We start from the raw sequence: 16,854 nt of genomic DNA, 5'->3' as shown, positions 1-16,854 counted from the left end.
CTGTCCATAAGCCCCCTACTCTTTCCCCCTCCTGACATTCCCCTGCCCTGGGGGTGACCAAGGGCTTCTCCTTCCACTGGTGCCCCAACAAGGCCATTCTCTGTTACATATGCAGTTGGTGCCATGTTTAGAATTTGGGTAGTGGTCCCTGGAAGCTCTGATTCGTTGGCATTGTTGTTCTTATGGGGTTGCAAGCTCCTAAGGTTTGCTAATAACATTATTTAATTATCCCAAAGTTTTTATACTTCTCAGATGTTCCCATATTTATCGTTATTGATAAAACAGACCATGCTACTAATAACATCCTAATTAAAATAATTTGCTAATTATAACATGAAACATGACTAATACATGTTTAAAAGATTTAAACTGTGTCAAATTAGCTACAAAAGTTTGAAAACTTAGTGCAAGGCTTTATATTCCAAGAATACTCAATAGCTCCTATTCAGTTAATTAATTCCCATGAGAGTTATTTAATAGTAATTTTCTGCTAAGTGTATTAGCTCTTGCCTGCCTCTTTGAAATTAAAATTTAGTTATATTAATTTTGGAAAATAGTGTTTAACTTAAGTTAAAATTTCTTCTCACATGCTATTATACTTGAACCATTAATTTAATGTTTTTTACATTTGATCATAATATATAAATCTAATTTTTAGCAAATATGAACATTATGACTTCCAAAATATTTATTTAAATGTCGTCACATTTAAACAAAGCAAATTGTAACTAATTTTACCAGGAATGTTTCATGGACTTATTAGTTATATCTTATATCAAATAACATATTAGTGAGGAAGAATCTCTTAGATTACAATAAATAATTTTCTCCTTAGTATATCAGTTTTTAATGTATCTTCTAGATGACGTAATCCAGACACAGAAGCACAAAGATCCCATGTTTTTCTGTAATCTTGAAGATGTTAGTTTTAAATGTCAGAAGGCTATGTTTTATGTGGAATACCCATAGAAGTTACAAATTGTCGGTTTTTATCTTGCCAATACTCTAATAAGGATAATATCTAATGTAGGAGTTCTAGTTTAGGGGAGAATTTCCCTGTAATAATTAAACTAGAAGGAAAGCTTTTAAGAGTACACATGGACAGACCCATGGCTCCAGTTGCATATATAGCAAAGGATGTCCATGTTGGGCACCAATGGGAAAAGAGGTTCTTGGTCCTGCCAAGGCTGGACCTAGTGTAGAGGAATGTCAGGGTATATGGGGGAACACCCTCATATATGAAGGGAGAGGGGGATGGAATAAGGGGGTTTATGAGTGGGCAACCTGGAAAGGGGATAACATTTGAAATGTAAAATAAAATTAAAAATCCAATTTAAAAACTATGCTCATGATATTAATATAAAAATGTAAAATAGGGACTGTAGCTGCACACTTGGATCTCTTCAATTTACCAATATTTAAAATGGAAAATGAACGAGGTTGCCTAGCAGAGCAGCCAGGCAGGAAGGTGAATTAGGTGTCCTATCAAACTGGATAGAGGACTGCTTGGAGTAACTAGCACCTTCATTATTCTGATGCTTGAGCTAGCTTATAGGTACAGCTTTTGGTTACTCTGACAAAAGTTATCATCATCATGGTTCATAATCAGCAAATCTTTCCTAAATGTTTCAAGAGGAAAATAACTTAAATTTTATTCATACACTATCAATAATGTTTTCTTTACTATTTACATTATACAATTTTTATCAATTATTTTCCTCACTTATTTTAGAGTTAAGCTAGATAAAAGATCTTCTGAATTTAAAGAAATATTTATTTGTATATTTTTGCATAAACTTCCTTACATTGTAGGTCAAATATTAGAAACAAATGCTTAATGTCTTTATTATTTACTTTAGCAATCCTGAAACACAGCGATTCGTCTGTGGGGTTTCAGATGATTTAAACCTGGATACTTATGGAGCCTCATGATAGCTAAGATATGCTCAGGTCCTTCCTATACAGGCTCCCAGATTTCCACTGCCAACAATGGATGTCATGTGTTTCCAAGGGAAGGTGAACGTCTTTGGCATTTCCTGCCTGCCATGATATGACAGATACTCATTTATTTTATTTTTTTTTTTAGGTTTAAACAGAAGTTTAAAACAAGATCTCTTTTGAAAGTGCCAGATAGCATCAGTTAGGTGACAAGATGTATTTTTAAATGCTCTTAAATATGATTTATTCACAATTCTGCTTACTGGTATTTTTATTATAATACAAATAGATTTAATTCTTATTAAGCTATCTATATCAATGCTTTTCACATCAGGTATACCAGCATGTTATTGTGAATTAAGCAAGGTCTTTGGATGCAGGGGAGGTGATTCTCTATGTGATAGCTATGTTTTGCATTATAAACATGAGAAAACTGAAAGAATGAAGTTCTAATAAATTCATCGAGGTAACCCTGATTATAAATGGTACAGTAAGAATTTTATCCCAAGACATCTGTATCTTATTTCACCATATTTGCTATTGTGTTTCCCTGCCTCAAACTGCCTATTTGATGATATTTCTGATAAGCCATGGGGTAATATTACTACATGACACATTCCATCTCAAAAGATCAAGTTGTGCCTCAGTCCTACACTTATGTCAAACATCTAAACAGTGTCACTATTAATAAACTGCTAGTACGTTCAAATCATAAAATCAATGCATTTTCCATGACCCTGGAAATATATATATGTGGAAAAAATGTTTCAACACTTAAATTTTAAAAGCAGTTTCATTATCTGAGATTGTAATAGGAGAGACGTGAACAGTGTCACTGAACAATGTGGAAGATTTAATGCTCTTCTGAAGTTACCCAAAAACATTTAAACCACAGGTAGGAATTAAGGTGGAAGCATGAAATAACATCTGAATGCAAACCTCTTCAGATTTCACATACCGGCAATTCTGTGGGCCCTCCTCTATTCTTCTCTTCAGTAAGGCAGCTATAGTTCTTCCTGTGTCCTGAAAATGAATGAAATAATGTTTATGTCACTTTATTATTCCACAAATATTCTTTAGATATGCACACAAAATTTGCATGTTACAATGTAAAAGGCTTATATTCCTTCTGGAAATCTGCTCCTAAATGTTTAAAATGATCTCTGATTTTCTGTAGACATGTGAATAATTTCAAGGCCTTTAAGAACATCTTAATGAATATTCAGACTTTGTAATCATGCTTCATTCTTGATATGTCAATGAAACATACTTATTAATTCAAATCAAAATTTAATAATACGTATGTCCAACAAAATGCATTCAACTATATAACAGCAAAATGTAAAGTTTCTGTAAAGCTCATTCACAAATTAGTAAGGAGTACTTGATTTTTATTTCTCCATTCAATTATAGTTGAATTTGATTGGCAACAAATTATTATAATATCAAAATATTATTCACCTTAATCTATGTGACTTAGCTTTCAGACCTGGACATTGAAAAATATAGTTAACTCTTTATTTTAAATTGTGGCTATTCCCTTTTCTCATTTAAAGTTATATTAAGTTGTTCAGCTAAGTTGATTTATTTTGATGTCTAAGTCTTAGCTTTGTAGTAAAACATTATTCTCTCAATCTCTCCTGCTTCTTTCTGTACAAAGGGATGTGTGCATACATGAATTTCTGTGTGACTTGATGTGTGTGCATGAATATTGGTGTGTGTTTGTGTGAGTACATGTCTGTGTTTATAAGTTTTACCTATCAGTTTCTATCTTGAATGCTAATTTTAAATACCTAAAAAGAATTAATACCCCATTCTGAATAGTTGTTGTCATTGTTCTGAAATAAAATATAGCTTTAAGATAAATGTAACTTTTAAAATACTTGGCAGTGGTGTCTGTTATCTATGTTATTCAGATATTGTTAAACTGCCAGGAAGTAAAGACAATCTTCTTTCAGGTACCTTTCTGTGTAAAAACAGGAAAGGCAAGTACAGAACAATGAACGTGTTGACAATATATGTGGTTCCTGGTGAGTAGAGATCATGAGTCTTTTCAGTTTTATTCAAAAACTATGTGTAAACAGAGATATTTCATATACGATTCCTATTTAGATCAATGATCACAGACTGTCGGTTTCTGTAACAGAATAAAAAACTATTTGATGCCCAGAGTTTTACATCACAATATGAGGAAAAGTCTCCTCATGAAAATGTATTTTGAACTTCATTAACTGTAACTGTATTGCAATAACTTCACACTGCACAATTTGATGTTTCTCTATGAATGAATTTGGCACTATAATTCAGTGCTATTCCCACTTCCCTGACTTGATTATATACAGATATTAGATTGCTGGCCTGTCAGTTTTATTTTATTACCTTTTAACAAAACAGAAAGTTAAAAATCATTATTAAACTATATCATCACACAAAGAACATATCATTTCAAGATCTTCTAAGCAAGGAATTGCAATAGACAAGAAGTTTCACTGATGAGGTTGTAGACTACACTTTTGAGAACAGCTGGAGAGACTATGAGGCTCTGAGCACAGTGTTTTTCAGATTTTCAGTTTTCCCATTTATAAAAGCAGATCAAATTATAGTTATTAAAAATATATAAACCTAAACTGTATAGACCTAAAAGACAATGTCGAGATATAAACTTGGTAAACCTAAAATATTTTCTAATTCTAAGGTTCAAAATATAGGGGTCTACACTTAAATTAATAAGGATAATCAATATTACTACAGAATAAATAAGAATATACAAAAGTTTCTTAAACGGAGTAGAAGAAAGACAGTTAAAGATATCTGTCATCAATCGCAATTTAGAATAATCTTAAAATTAACATTATAATTTGGGTAGTGATTTGTACTCATTAATAATTTGAATATATTTACACTCCTAATACCTCGATAAAAATAATTTGATATTATTTTCAAGTTAATATTGTGTATACCACTATACAACATAAAACAAGTATTTGAGAGATTAGCAAGAAACCAAAGAAATAATAAAATGTTTATAGATTTGATAGTATATATTTTTGCAGTTTGCCTGGCTTAGAAAACACTGAAATATAGTTTTTATTACAAAACTAACATATACCTTTATAACAAGCTAAATTATTATTTCTCATTCAATATAAAACACATTGAAGTGTTCAAGTCATAGCAATTAATAAGACAAAATGTATTGCTCACAAAGAACTGATATTGAGACCTGTATCCACAGGTCTAAGTTGAAACCCAGAGACAGATTCCTGCTCATCTTTATTATACACTTCTAGTCCATGAAACTATATTCTAAGACCTATCTGTCTTACTACACACATCATCTTGTTGAAAGCAATAGACATAAGTGAACATTTGTGATTTATCAACATATGAGGTCAAGCTATTTCAAATCTTTTAAGAGAACCGCTTTGAAATTACTTCACAAAAATCATGGAAATTCTTTTCTTTTTGAGTTCCTTTTGGTATTTGTTTCATTTTGGAGACACAATTTCTTTTTTTAAATTTTTTATTAGATAAATTTCTTTATTTACATTTCAAATGTTATTCCCCTTCCCAGTTTCCTGTCCATAAGCCCCCATTCCCTCCCCCCCTCTCCCATACAGGTATTCCCCCTATGCATCCCCCTTTCTGCCCCTCCCCATATTCCCCTTCACTGGGGATCCAACCTTGGCAGGACCAAGGGCTTCCTCTTCCACTGGTGCCCCAACAAGGCTATTCTCTGCTACATATGCAGTTGGAGCCCTGGGTCAATCCATGTACAGACTTTCGGTAGTGGTTTAGTCCCTGGAAATTCTGGTTGGTTGGCATTGTTGTCCTTATAGGGTTGCAAGCTCCTTCATCTCTTTCAATTCTTCCTCTAATCCCCCCTCCCCTCCTAAGCCAATCCTGTTCTCGGTTTAATGGTTTGCTGCTAGCATTGACCTCTGGATTGGACATGCTCTGGATGTGTCTCTCAGGAGAGATCTATATCCGGTCCCTTTCAGTATGCATTTTTTAGCTTCATCAATCTTATCTAGTTTTGGTGGCTGTATATATATGGGCCACATGTGAGTCAGGCTCTGAATTGCCATTCCTTGAGTTGCTGCTCTCAACTTTGCTTCCATATCCCCTCCTATGTATATTTGTTTCCCCTTTTAAGAAAGAGTGGAAGTATCCACATTTTGGTCATCCTTCTTCTTGAGATTCCTGTGGTCTGTGTATTGTATTTTGGGTAATTCGAACTTTTTGGGTAATAACTACTTATCAATGAGTGCATACCAAGTGTGTTTTTCTGTGATTGAGTTACCTCACTCAGAATGATATTTTCTAGTTCATTCCATTTACAGGAAGATAGAAATAATCCCATACTTTCTATCAGATCACCAGGCACTCAGACTCATCTTCAATAACAACAATAATGACAGAAAGCCCACATATACAGGGAAGTTGAACAATGCTTTACTCAATGATAACTATGGCAAGGAAGGAATAAAGAAAGAAACTAAGACTTCTTAGAATTTAATGAAAATTATTATACACCATTCCCAAACTTATGGGACACAATGAAAGTGGTACTAAGAGGAAAACTCATAGCTCTGAGTGCCTGCAAAAAGAAACAGGAGACAGCATATCTCAGCAGCTTGACAGCACACCTAAAATGTCTAGAACAAAAAGAAATAAATAAACCCAAGAGGAGTAGAAGGCAAGAAATAATCAAACTCAGGGCTGAAATCAACCAAGTAGAAACAGAAAGGACTATACAAAAAATCAACAAAACCAGGAGCTGGTTCTTTAAGAAAATAAACAAGCTAGATAAACCCTTAGCCAGACTAACCAGAGGTCACAGAGAGTATACCAAATTAACAAAATCAGAAATGAAAAGCGAAACATAACAACAGAATCTGAAGAAATTCAAAAAATTATCAGATCCTACTACAAAAGCCTATATTGAACAAAACTTGAAAATCTGGAGGAAATGGACAATTTTCTAGACAAATATCAGCTACCAAATTTAAATCAAGAACAAATAACCCATCTAAACAACCCTATAACTCCTAAAGAAGTAGAAGCAGTTATTAAAAGTCCCCCAACATAAAACAGCCCAGGTCTAGATAGGTTCAGTACAGAATTCTATCAGAACTTCATAGAAAACCTCATACCAATACTATCCAAAATATTCCACAAAATTGAAACAGACGGAGCACTACCAAATTCCTTCTATGAAGCCACAATTACTCTTATACCGAAACCACACGAAAAGACCCAACAAAGAAAGAGAACTTCAGACCAATTTCCCTTATGAATATTGACACAAAAATACCCAATAAAATTCTTGCAAACTGAATCCAAGAACACATCAAAATGATCATTCATCAAGCTCAAGTAGGCTTCATCCCAGGGATGCAGGGATAGTTTAATATATGAAAATCAATCAATGTAACCCACTATATAAACAACTTTAAAGATAAGAAACACAAGATCACTTCATTAGATGCTGAGAAAGCATTTGACAAAATTCAACACCCCTTCATGATAAAAGTCCTAGAAAAATCAGGAATTCAAGGCCCATATCTAAACATAGTAAAAGCGATATACAGCAAACCAGTAGCTAACATCAAACTAAATGGAGAGAAACTGGAATCCCAATAAATCAGGGACTAGACAAGGCTGCCCATTCTCTCCCTACTTATTCCATATAGTTCTCCAAGTCCTAGCCAGAGCAATCAGACAGTGAAAGGAGGTCAAAGGGATACGAATTGGAAGGGGAGAAATCAAAATATCACTATTTGCAGATGATATGGTAGTGTACTTAAGTGATCCCAAAAGTTCCACCAGAGAACTACTTAACCTGATAAACAACTTCATCCAGGTGTTGGGGTATGAAATTAACTCAAACAAATCAGTAGCATTCCTCTACTCAAAGGGTAAACAGGCTAAGAAAGAAATTACGGAAATGACACCCTTCACAATAGTCTCAAATAATATAAAATATCTTGGTGTGACTTTAACCAAGCAAGCGAAAGATCTGTATGACAAGAACTTCAAGTCTCTGAAGAAAGCAATTGAGGAAGATCTCAGAAGATGGTAAGATCTTCCATGCTCATGGATTGGTGGGATTAATATATTAAAGATGGCCATTTTACCAAAAGAAATCTGCACATTCAATACAATCCCCATCAAAATTAATTCCTACTAAATTCTTTTTTTTTTTTATTAACTTGAGTATTTCTTATATACATTTCGAGTGTTATTCCCTTTCCCGGTTTCCGGGCAAACATCTCCCTCCCCCCTCCCCTTCCTTATGGGTGTTCCCCTCCCAACCCTCCCCATATTGCCGCCCTCCCCCCATAGACTAGTTCACTGGGGGTTCAGTCTTAGCAGGACCCAGGGCTTCCCCTTCCACTGGTGCTCTTACTAGGATATTCATTGCTACCTATGGGGTCAGAGTCCAGGGTCAGTCCATGTATAGTCTTTAGGTAGTGGCTTAGTCACTGGAAGCTCTGGTTGCTTGGCATTGTTGTACTTTTGGGGTCTTGAGCCCCTTCAAGCTCTTCCAGTTCTTTCTCTGATTCCTTCAATAGGGGACCTATTCTCAGTTCAGTGGTTTGCTGCTGGCATTCTCCACTGTATTTGCTGTATTCTGGCTGTGTCTCTCAGGAGAGATCTACATCCGGCTCCTGTCGGTCTGCACTTCTTTGCTTCATCCATCTTGTCTAATTGGGTGGCTGTATATGTATGGGCCACATGTGGGGCAGGCTCTGAATGGGTGTTCCTTCAGTCTCTGTTTTAATCTTTGCCTCTCCCTTCCCTGCCAAGGGTATTCTTTTTCCTCATTTAAAGAAGGAGTGAAGCATTCACATTTTGATCATCCGTCTTGAGTTTCGTTTGTTCTAGGGATCTAGGGTAATTCAAGCATTTGGGATAATAGCCACTTATCAATGAGTGCATACCATGTATGTCTTTCTGTGATTGGGTTAGCTCACTCAGGATGATATTTTCCAGTTCCAACCATTTGCCTACGAATTTCATAAACTCGTTGTTTTTGATAGCTGTGTAATATTCCATTGTGTAGATGTACCACATTTTCTGTATCCATTCCTCTGTTGAAGGGCATCTGGGTTCTTTCCATTTTCTGGCTATTATAAATAAGGCTGCGATGAACATAGTGGAGCACGTGTCTCTTTTATATGTTGAGGCATCTTTTGGGTATATGCCCAAGAGAGGTAGAGCTGGATCCTCAGGCAGTTCAATGTCCAATTTTCTGAGGAACCTCCAGACTGATTTCCAGAATGGTTTTACCAGTCTGCAATCCCAACAACAATGGAGGAGTGTTCCTCTTTCTCCACATCCTCACCAGCATCTGCTGTCACCTGAGTTTTTGATCTTAGCCATTCTCACTGGTGTGAGGTGAAATCTCAGGATTTTTTTGATTTGCATTTCCCTTATGACTAAATATGTTGAACATTTCTTTAGGTATTTCTCAGCCATTCGGCATTCCTCAGCTGTGAATTCTTTGTTTAGCTCTGAACCCCATTTTTTAATAGGGTTATTTGTTTCCCTGCGGTCTAACTTCTTGAGTTCTTTGTATATTTTGGATATAAGGCCTCTATCTGTTGTAGGATTGGTAAAGATCTTTTCCCAATCTGTTGGTTGCCGTTTTGTCCTAACCACAGTGTCCTTTGCCTTACAGAAGCTTTGCAGTTTTATGAGATCCCATTTGTCGATTCTTGATCTTAGAGCATAAGCCATTGGTGTTTTGTTCAGGAAATTTTTTCCAGTGCCTATGTGTTCCAGATGCTTCCCTAGTTTTTCTTCTATTAGTTTGAGTGTGTCTGGTTTGATGTGGAGGTCCTTGGTCCACTTGGACTTAAGCTTTGTACAGGGTGATAAGCATGGATTGATCTGCATTCTTCTACATGTTGCCCTCCAGTTGAACCAGCACCATTTGCTGAAAATGCTATCTTTTTTTCCATTGGATGGTTTTGGCTCCTTTGTCAAAAATCAAGTGCCCATAGGTGTGTGGGTTCATTTCTGGGTCTTCAATTCTATTCCATTGGTCTATCTGTCTGTCTCTGTACCAATACCATGCAGTTTTTATAACTATTGCTCTGTAATACTGCTTGAGTTCAGGGATAGTGATTCCCCCTGAAGTCCTTTTATTGTTGAGGATAGCTTTCGCTATCCTGGGTTTTTTGTTATTCCAGATGAATTTGCAAATTGTTCTGTCTAACTCTTTGAAGAATTGGATTGGTATTTTGATGGGGATTGCATTGAATCTGTAGATTGCTTTTGGTAAAATGGCCATTTTTACTATATTAATCCTGCCAATCCATGAGCATGGGAGATCTTTCCATCTTCTGAGGTCTTCTTCAATTTCTTTCTTCAGTGTCTTGAAGTTCTTATTGTACAGATCTTTTACTTGCTTGGTTAAAGTCACACCGAGGTACTTTATATTATTTGTGTCTATTATGAAGGGTGTCGTTTCCCTAATTTCTTTCTCGGCTTGTTTCTCTTTTGTATAGAAGAAGGCAACTGATTTATTTGAGTTAATTTTATACCCGGCCACTTTGCTGAAGTTGTTTATCAGCTTTAATAGTTCTCTGGTGGAACTTTTGGGATCACTTAAATATACTATCATGTCATCTGCAAATAGTGATATTTTGACCTCTTCTTTTCCGATCTATATCCCCTTGATCTCCTTTTGTTGTCTGATTGCTCTGGCTAGAACTTCAAGAACTATATTGAATAAGTAGGGAGAGAGTGGGCAGCCTTGTCTAGTCCCTGATTTTAGTGGGATTGCTTCAAGTTTCTCTCCATTTAGTTTAATGTTAGCAACTGGTTTGCTGTATATGGCTTTTACTATGTTTAGGTATGGGCCTTGAATTCCTATTCTTTCCAGGACTTTTATCATGAAGGGGTGTTGAATTTTGTCAAATGCTTTCTCAGCATCTAATGAAATGATCATGTGGTTCTGTTCTTTCAGTTTGTTTATATAATGGATCACGTTGATGGTTTTCCGTATATTAAACCATCCCTGCATGCCTGGGATGAAGCCTACTTGATCATGGTGGATGATTGTTTTGATGTGCTCTTGAATTCGGTTTGCCAGAATTTTATTGAGTATTTTTGCGTCGATATTCATAAGGGAAATTGGTCTGAAGTTCTCTTTCTTTGTTGTGTCTTTGTGTGGTTTAGGTATAAGAGTAATTGTGGCTTCGTAGAAGGAATTCGGTAAGGCTCCATCTGTTTCAATTTTGTGGAATAGTTTGGATAATATTGGTATGAGGTCTTCTATGAAGGTTTGATAGAATTCTGCACTAAACCTGTCTGGACCTGGGCTCTTTTTGGTTGGGAGACCTTTAATGGCTGCTTCTATTTCCTTAGGGGTTATGGGGTTGTTTAACTGGTTTATCTGTTCCTGATTTAACTTCGATACCTGGTATCTGTCTAGGAAATTGTCCATTTCCTGAAGATTTTCAAATTTTGTTGAATATAGGTTTTTATAGTAAGATCTGATGATTTTTTGAATTTCCTCTGAATCTGTAGTTATGTCTCCCTTTTCAATTCTGATTTTGTTAATTTGGACGCACTCTCTGTGTCCTCTCGTTAGTCTGGCTAAGGGTTTATCTATCTTGTTGATTTTCTCAAAGAACCAACTTTTGGTTCTGTTGATTCTTTCTATGGTCCTTTTTGTTTCTACTTGGTTGATTTCAGCTCTGAGTTTGATTATTTCCTGCCTTCTACTCCTCCTGGGTGTATTTGTTTCTTTTTGTTCTAGAGCTTTTAGGTGTGCTGTCAAGCTGCTGACATATGCTCCTTCCTGTTTCTTTCTGCAGGCACTCAGCGCTATGAGTTTTCCTCTTAGCACAGCTTTCATTGTGTCCCATAAGTTTGAGTAGGTTGTATCTTCATTTACAGTAAATTCTAAAAAGTTTTTAATTTCTTTCTTTATTTCTTCCTTGACCAGGTTATCATTGAGTAGAGCATTGTTCAATTTCCACGTATATGTGGGCATTCTTCCCTTATTGTTATTGAAGACCAGTTTTAGGCCGTGGTGGTCTGATAGCACGCATGGGATTATTTCTATCTTTCTGTACCTGTTGAGGCCCGTTTTTTGACCAATTATATGGTCAATTTTGGAGAAAGTACCATGAGAAGCTGAGAAGAAGGTATATCCTTTTGCTTTAGGATAGAATGTTCTATAAATATCCGTTAAGTCCATTTGGCTCATGACTTCTCTTAGTCTGTCGACATCACTGTTTAATTTCTGTTTCCATGATCTGTCCATTGATGAGAATGGGGTGTTGAAATCTCCCACTATTATTGTGTGAGGTGCAATGTGTGTTTTGAGCTTTAGTAAGGTTTCATTTACGTATGTAGGTGCTGTTGTATTTGGGGCATAGATATTTAGGATTGAGAGTTCATCTTGGTGGATTTTTCCTTTGATGAATATGAAGTGTCCTTCCTTATCTTTTTTGATGACTTTTAGTTGGAAATTGATTTTATTTGATATTAGAATGGCTACTCCTGCTTGCTTCTTCTGACCATTTGCTTGGAAAGTTGTTTTCCAGCCTTTCACTCTGAGGTAGTGTCTGTCTTTGTCTCTGAGGTGTCTTTCCTGTAGGGAGCAGAATGCAGGGTCCTCGTTGCGCATCCAGTTTGTTAATCTATGTCTTTTTATTGGGGAGTTGAGGCCATTGATATTGAGAGATATTAAGGAATAGTGATTATTGTTTCCCCTTATATTCATATTTGGATGTGAGGTTATGTTTGTGTGCTTTCATTCTCTTTGTTTTGTTGCCAAGACGATTAGTTTCTTGCTTCTTCTTGGGTATAGCTTGCCTCCTTATGTTGGGCTTTACCATTTATTATCTTTGTAGTGCTGGATTTTTGGAAAGATATTGTGTAAATTTGGTTTTGTCATGGAATATCTTGGTTTCTCCATCAATGTTAATTGAGAGTTTTGCTGGATACAGTAACCTGGGCTGGCATTTGTGTTCTCTTAGGGTCTGTATGACATCAGTCCAGGATCTTCTGGCCTTCATAGTTTCTGGCGAGAAGTCTGGTGTGATTCTGATAGGTCTCCCTTTACATGTTACTTGACCTTTTTCCCTTACTGCTTTTAATATTCTTTCTTTATTTTGTGCGTTTGGTGTTTTGACAATTATGTGACGGGAGTTGTTTCTTTTCTGGTCCAATCTATTTGGAGTTCTGTAGGCTTCTTGTATGTCTATGGGTATCTTTTTTTTTTAGGTTAGGGAAGTTTTCTTCTATGATTTTGTTGAAGATATTTACTGGTCCTTTGAGCTGGGAGTCTTCACTCTCTTCTATACCTATTATCCTTAGGTTTGATCTTCTCATTGAGTCCTGGATTTCCTGTATGTTTTGGACCAGTAACTTTTTCCGCTTTACATTATCTTTGACAGTTGAGTCAATGATTTCTATGGAATCTTCTGCTCCTGAGATTCACTCTTCCATCTCTTGTATTCTGTTGGTGAAGCTTGTATCTACAGCTCCTTGTCTCTTCTTTTGGTTTTCTATATCCAGGGTTGTTTCCATGTGTTCTTTCTTGATTGCTTCTATTTCCATTTTTAATTCCTTCAACTGTTTGATTGTGTTTTCCTGGAATTCTTTCAGGGATTTTTTGTGTCTCCTCTCTATGGGCTTCTACTTGTTTATTTATGTTTTCCTGGAATTCTTTCAGGGATTTTTGCGATTCTTTCAGGCATTTTTGCGATTCCTCTCTGTAGGCTTCTACTTGTTCTCTAAGGGAGTTCTTCATGTCTTTCTTGAAGTCCTCCAGCATCATGATCAAATATGATTTTGAAACTAGATCTTGCTTTTCTGGTGTGTTTGGATATTCCGTGTTTGCTTTGGTGGGAGAATTGGGCTCCGATGATGCCATGTAGTCTTGGTTTCTGTTGTTTGTGTTCCTGTGCTTGCCTCTCGCCATCAGATTATCTCTAGTGTCACTTTGTTCTGCTATTTCTGACAGTGGCTAGACTGTCCTATAAGCCTGTGTGTCAGGAGTGCTGTAGACCTGTTTTCCTCTCTTTCAGTCAGTTATGGGGACAGAGTGTTCTGCTTTCGGGCGTGTAGTTTTTCCTCTCTACAGGTCTTCAGCTGTTCCTGTGGGCCTGTGTCTTGAGTTCACCAGGCAGCTTTCTTGCAGCAGAAAATTTGGTCTTACCTGTGGTCCTGAGGCTCAAGTTCGCTCGTGGGGTGCTGCCCATGGGCTCTCTGCAGCGGCAGCAACCAGGAAGACCTGTGCCGCCCCTTCCAGGAGCTTCAGTGCACCAGGGTTCCAGATGGTCTTTGGCTTTTTCCTCTGGCGTCCGAGATGTATGTGCAGGGAGCAGTCTCTTCTGGTTTCCCAGGCTTGTCTGCCTCTCTGAAGGTTTAGCTCTCCCTCCAACGGGATTTGGGTGCAGAGAACTGTTTATCCGGTCTGTTTCTTTCAGGTTCCGGAGGTGTCTCAGGCAGGGGTCCTGCCGCTCCTGGGCCCTCCCCCACGGGAGCCCAGAGGCCTTATACAGTTTCCTCTTGGGCCAGGGATGTGGGCAGGGGTGAGCAGTGTTGGTGGTCTCTTCTGCTCTGCAGCCTCAGGAGTGCCCACCTGACCAGGCGGTTGGGTCTCTCTCTCACCGGGACTGGGAGCAGAGATCTGCTCCTAAATTCTTTATAGAGATAGAAAGAGCAATTTGCAAATTCATTTGGAGACACAATTTCTTTATGTAGCCCAGGCTCTCATACAACTCCCAGTCTACTGACAAAATAAAAAAAAAATTAATCCTATAATCAAGTGACATTCTGAGAGGTCATTTTTACTTCAGATATATTCTGGAATGTGGCGGTAATAGATCTAAAAAAGATGAAAATTTAAAACAAAATGTATCAATTTACTTTCAAAAGATATTGAGAAACATTATCCTATTAACCTTGTGAATAATTGTACTAGCAAACAGAATCTTTAACACATGACATAATGTACATCTAAATCTGTCTATATACAAAATGAATTTGTAATATGAGAAATATCTTTTCTTTTATACATGAAGGGATTAAAAAAGTTATAGAGTTTTGTCAAGTGGCTCAAGGTCTTTCAGTTATCCAGTGTAGGAGCCATTATTTAAATCCATTCAGTTTTGCTTTAATCCATCCTTTATGTCAATAATTTGACACCTTGTCAATAAGCTGACATTTTCACAATGTGTAAATGGTATTATAATTTTCTTTTATTTTTTCTTGCTTAATATTAGAACTATTTAACATAGTTATATATTTACTACTTTCATTCCCTATAAATTAATTTGTTATACATTTTCCCCCATTTTCCATGCAATTGGTTTTTTTGTTTTGTTTTGTTTTGTTTTTTCTTATTAACTTGAGTATTTCTTATTTACATTTCGAATGTTATTCCCTTTCCCGATTTCCGGATCAACATCCTCCTTCCTCTTCCCCCTCCCCTTCTATATGGGTGTTCCCCTCCCTATCCTCCCCGCCATTACCACCCTCCCCCCAACAATCCCCTACACTGGGGGTTCAGTCTTAGGAGGACCAAGGGCTTCCCCTTCCACTGGTGCTCTTACTAGGATATTCATTGCTACCTATGAGGTTAGAGTCCAGGGTCAGTCCATGTATAGTCTTTGGGTAGTGGTTATTCCCTGGAAGCGCTGATTGGTTGGCATTGTTGTTCATATGGGGTTACGAGCCCCTTCAAGCTCTTCCAGTCCTTTCTCTGATACCTGCAATGGGTTCCCGTTCTCAGTTGAGTGGTTTGCTGCTGGCATTCGCCTCTGTATTTGCTGTATTCTGGCTGTGTCTCTCAGGAGAGGTCTACATCCGGTTCCTGTCGGCCTGCACTTCTTTGCTTCATCCATCTTGTCTAATTGAGTGGCTGTATATGTATGGGCCACATGTGGGGCAGGCTCTGAATGGGTGTTCCTTCAGTCTCTGTTTCAATCTTTGCCTCCCTATTCCCTGCCAAGGGTATTCTTGTTCCCCTTTTAAAGAAGGAGTGAAGCATTCGCATTTTGATCATCCGTCTTGAGTTTCATTTGTTCTAGGCATCTAAGGTAATTCAAGCATTTGGGCTAATAGCCACTTATCAATGAGTGCATACCATGTGTGTTTTTCTGTGATTGGGTTACCTCACTCCGGATGATATTTTCCAGTTCCACCCATTTGCCTATGAATTTCATAAAGTCATTGTTTTTGATAGCTGAGTAATATTCCATTGTGTAGATGTACCACATTTTCTGTATCCATTCCTCTGTTGAAGGGCATCTGGGTTCTTTCCAGCTTCTGGCTATTATAAATAAGGCTTCTATGAACATAGTGGAGCACGTGTCTTTTTTATATGTTGGGGCATCTTTTGGGTATTTGCCCAATAGAGGTGTAGGTGGGTCCTCAGGTAGTTCAATGTCCAATTTTCTGAGGAACCTCCAGACTGATTTCCAGAATGGTTGTACCAGTCTCCATGCAATTCTTTAATTCATGATATATTGTACATATTTTTATTTTTGTATTGCAATAGATAGTTACAGTGAAATGCTTTTGCAGGCTGTCATCATTCTATGTGCAATTATCATTTATTTAGTGGAGAATAGTGCAGTGTTTTGCCACATGGAAATATTTATGAAATAATTTTTTCATTTATATTATTGTGAATATTTGTCTTACTGCAGGCATTCTTCTATATACTGGTATATATGTCCAGATTCCCAGAACTTGGAAGCAAATTTATGTTTAAGAATAGATTCAGATACACAATATTAAATATCTACTAGCTCAGTGGTAAAACCTCTGTGTTTAAACAATTATTAGCACTAGGAAGAAAAAAAACCTCATCTTCTGAAATATTCAAATCTAATTTATTATAATCCTTAATACTTTATTACTAAATATTTTACATATTTA

At 36.8% G+C, this 16,854-nt stretch overlaps 1 protein-coding gene across 2 annotated transcripts in view; it reads right to left on the bottom strand.

Moving 5' to 3' along the window:
• The window catches only part of Klhl4 (kelch-like family member 4), a 295,122-nt gene that overhangs the window by 140,092 nt on the left and 138,176 nt on the right, over window positions 1–16,854 (bottom strand). For both annotated transcript variants that reach the window (NM_001434070.1, NM_001434069.1), the window contains 1 exon segment: window positions 2,897–2,961. In NM_001434070.1, coding sequence (NP_001420999.1) covers window positions 2,897–2,961 — 65 coding nt within the window.

The sequence above is a fragment of the Rattus norvegicus genome, chromosome X (assembly GCF_021556685.1).
Source record: "Rattus norvegicus strain SHRSP/BbbUtx chromosome X, alternate assembly SHRSP_T2T, whole genome shotgun sequence".
Taxonomy (NCBI): domain Eukaryota; kingdom Metazoa; phylum Chordata; class Mammalia; order Rodentia; family Muridae; genus Rattus; species Rattus norvegicus.
The sequence above is the reverse complement of the archived record's forward strand: the minus strand, read 5'-3'. Positions and strand labels throughout refer to the sequence as shown.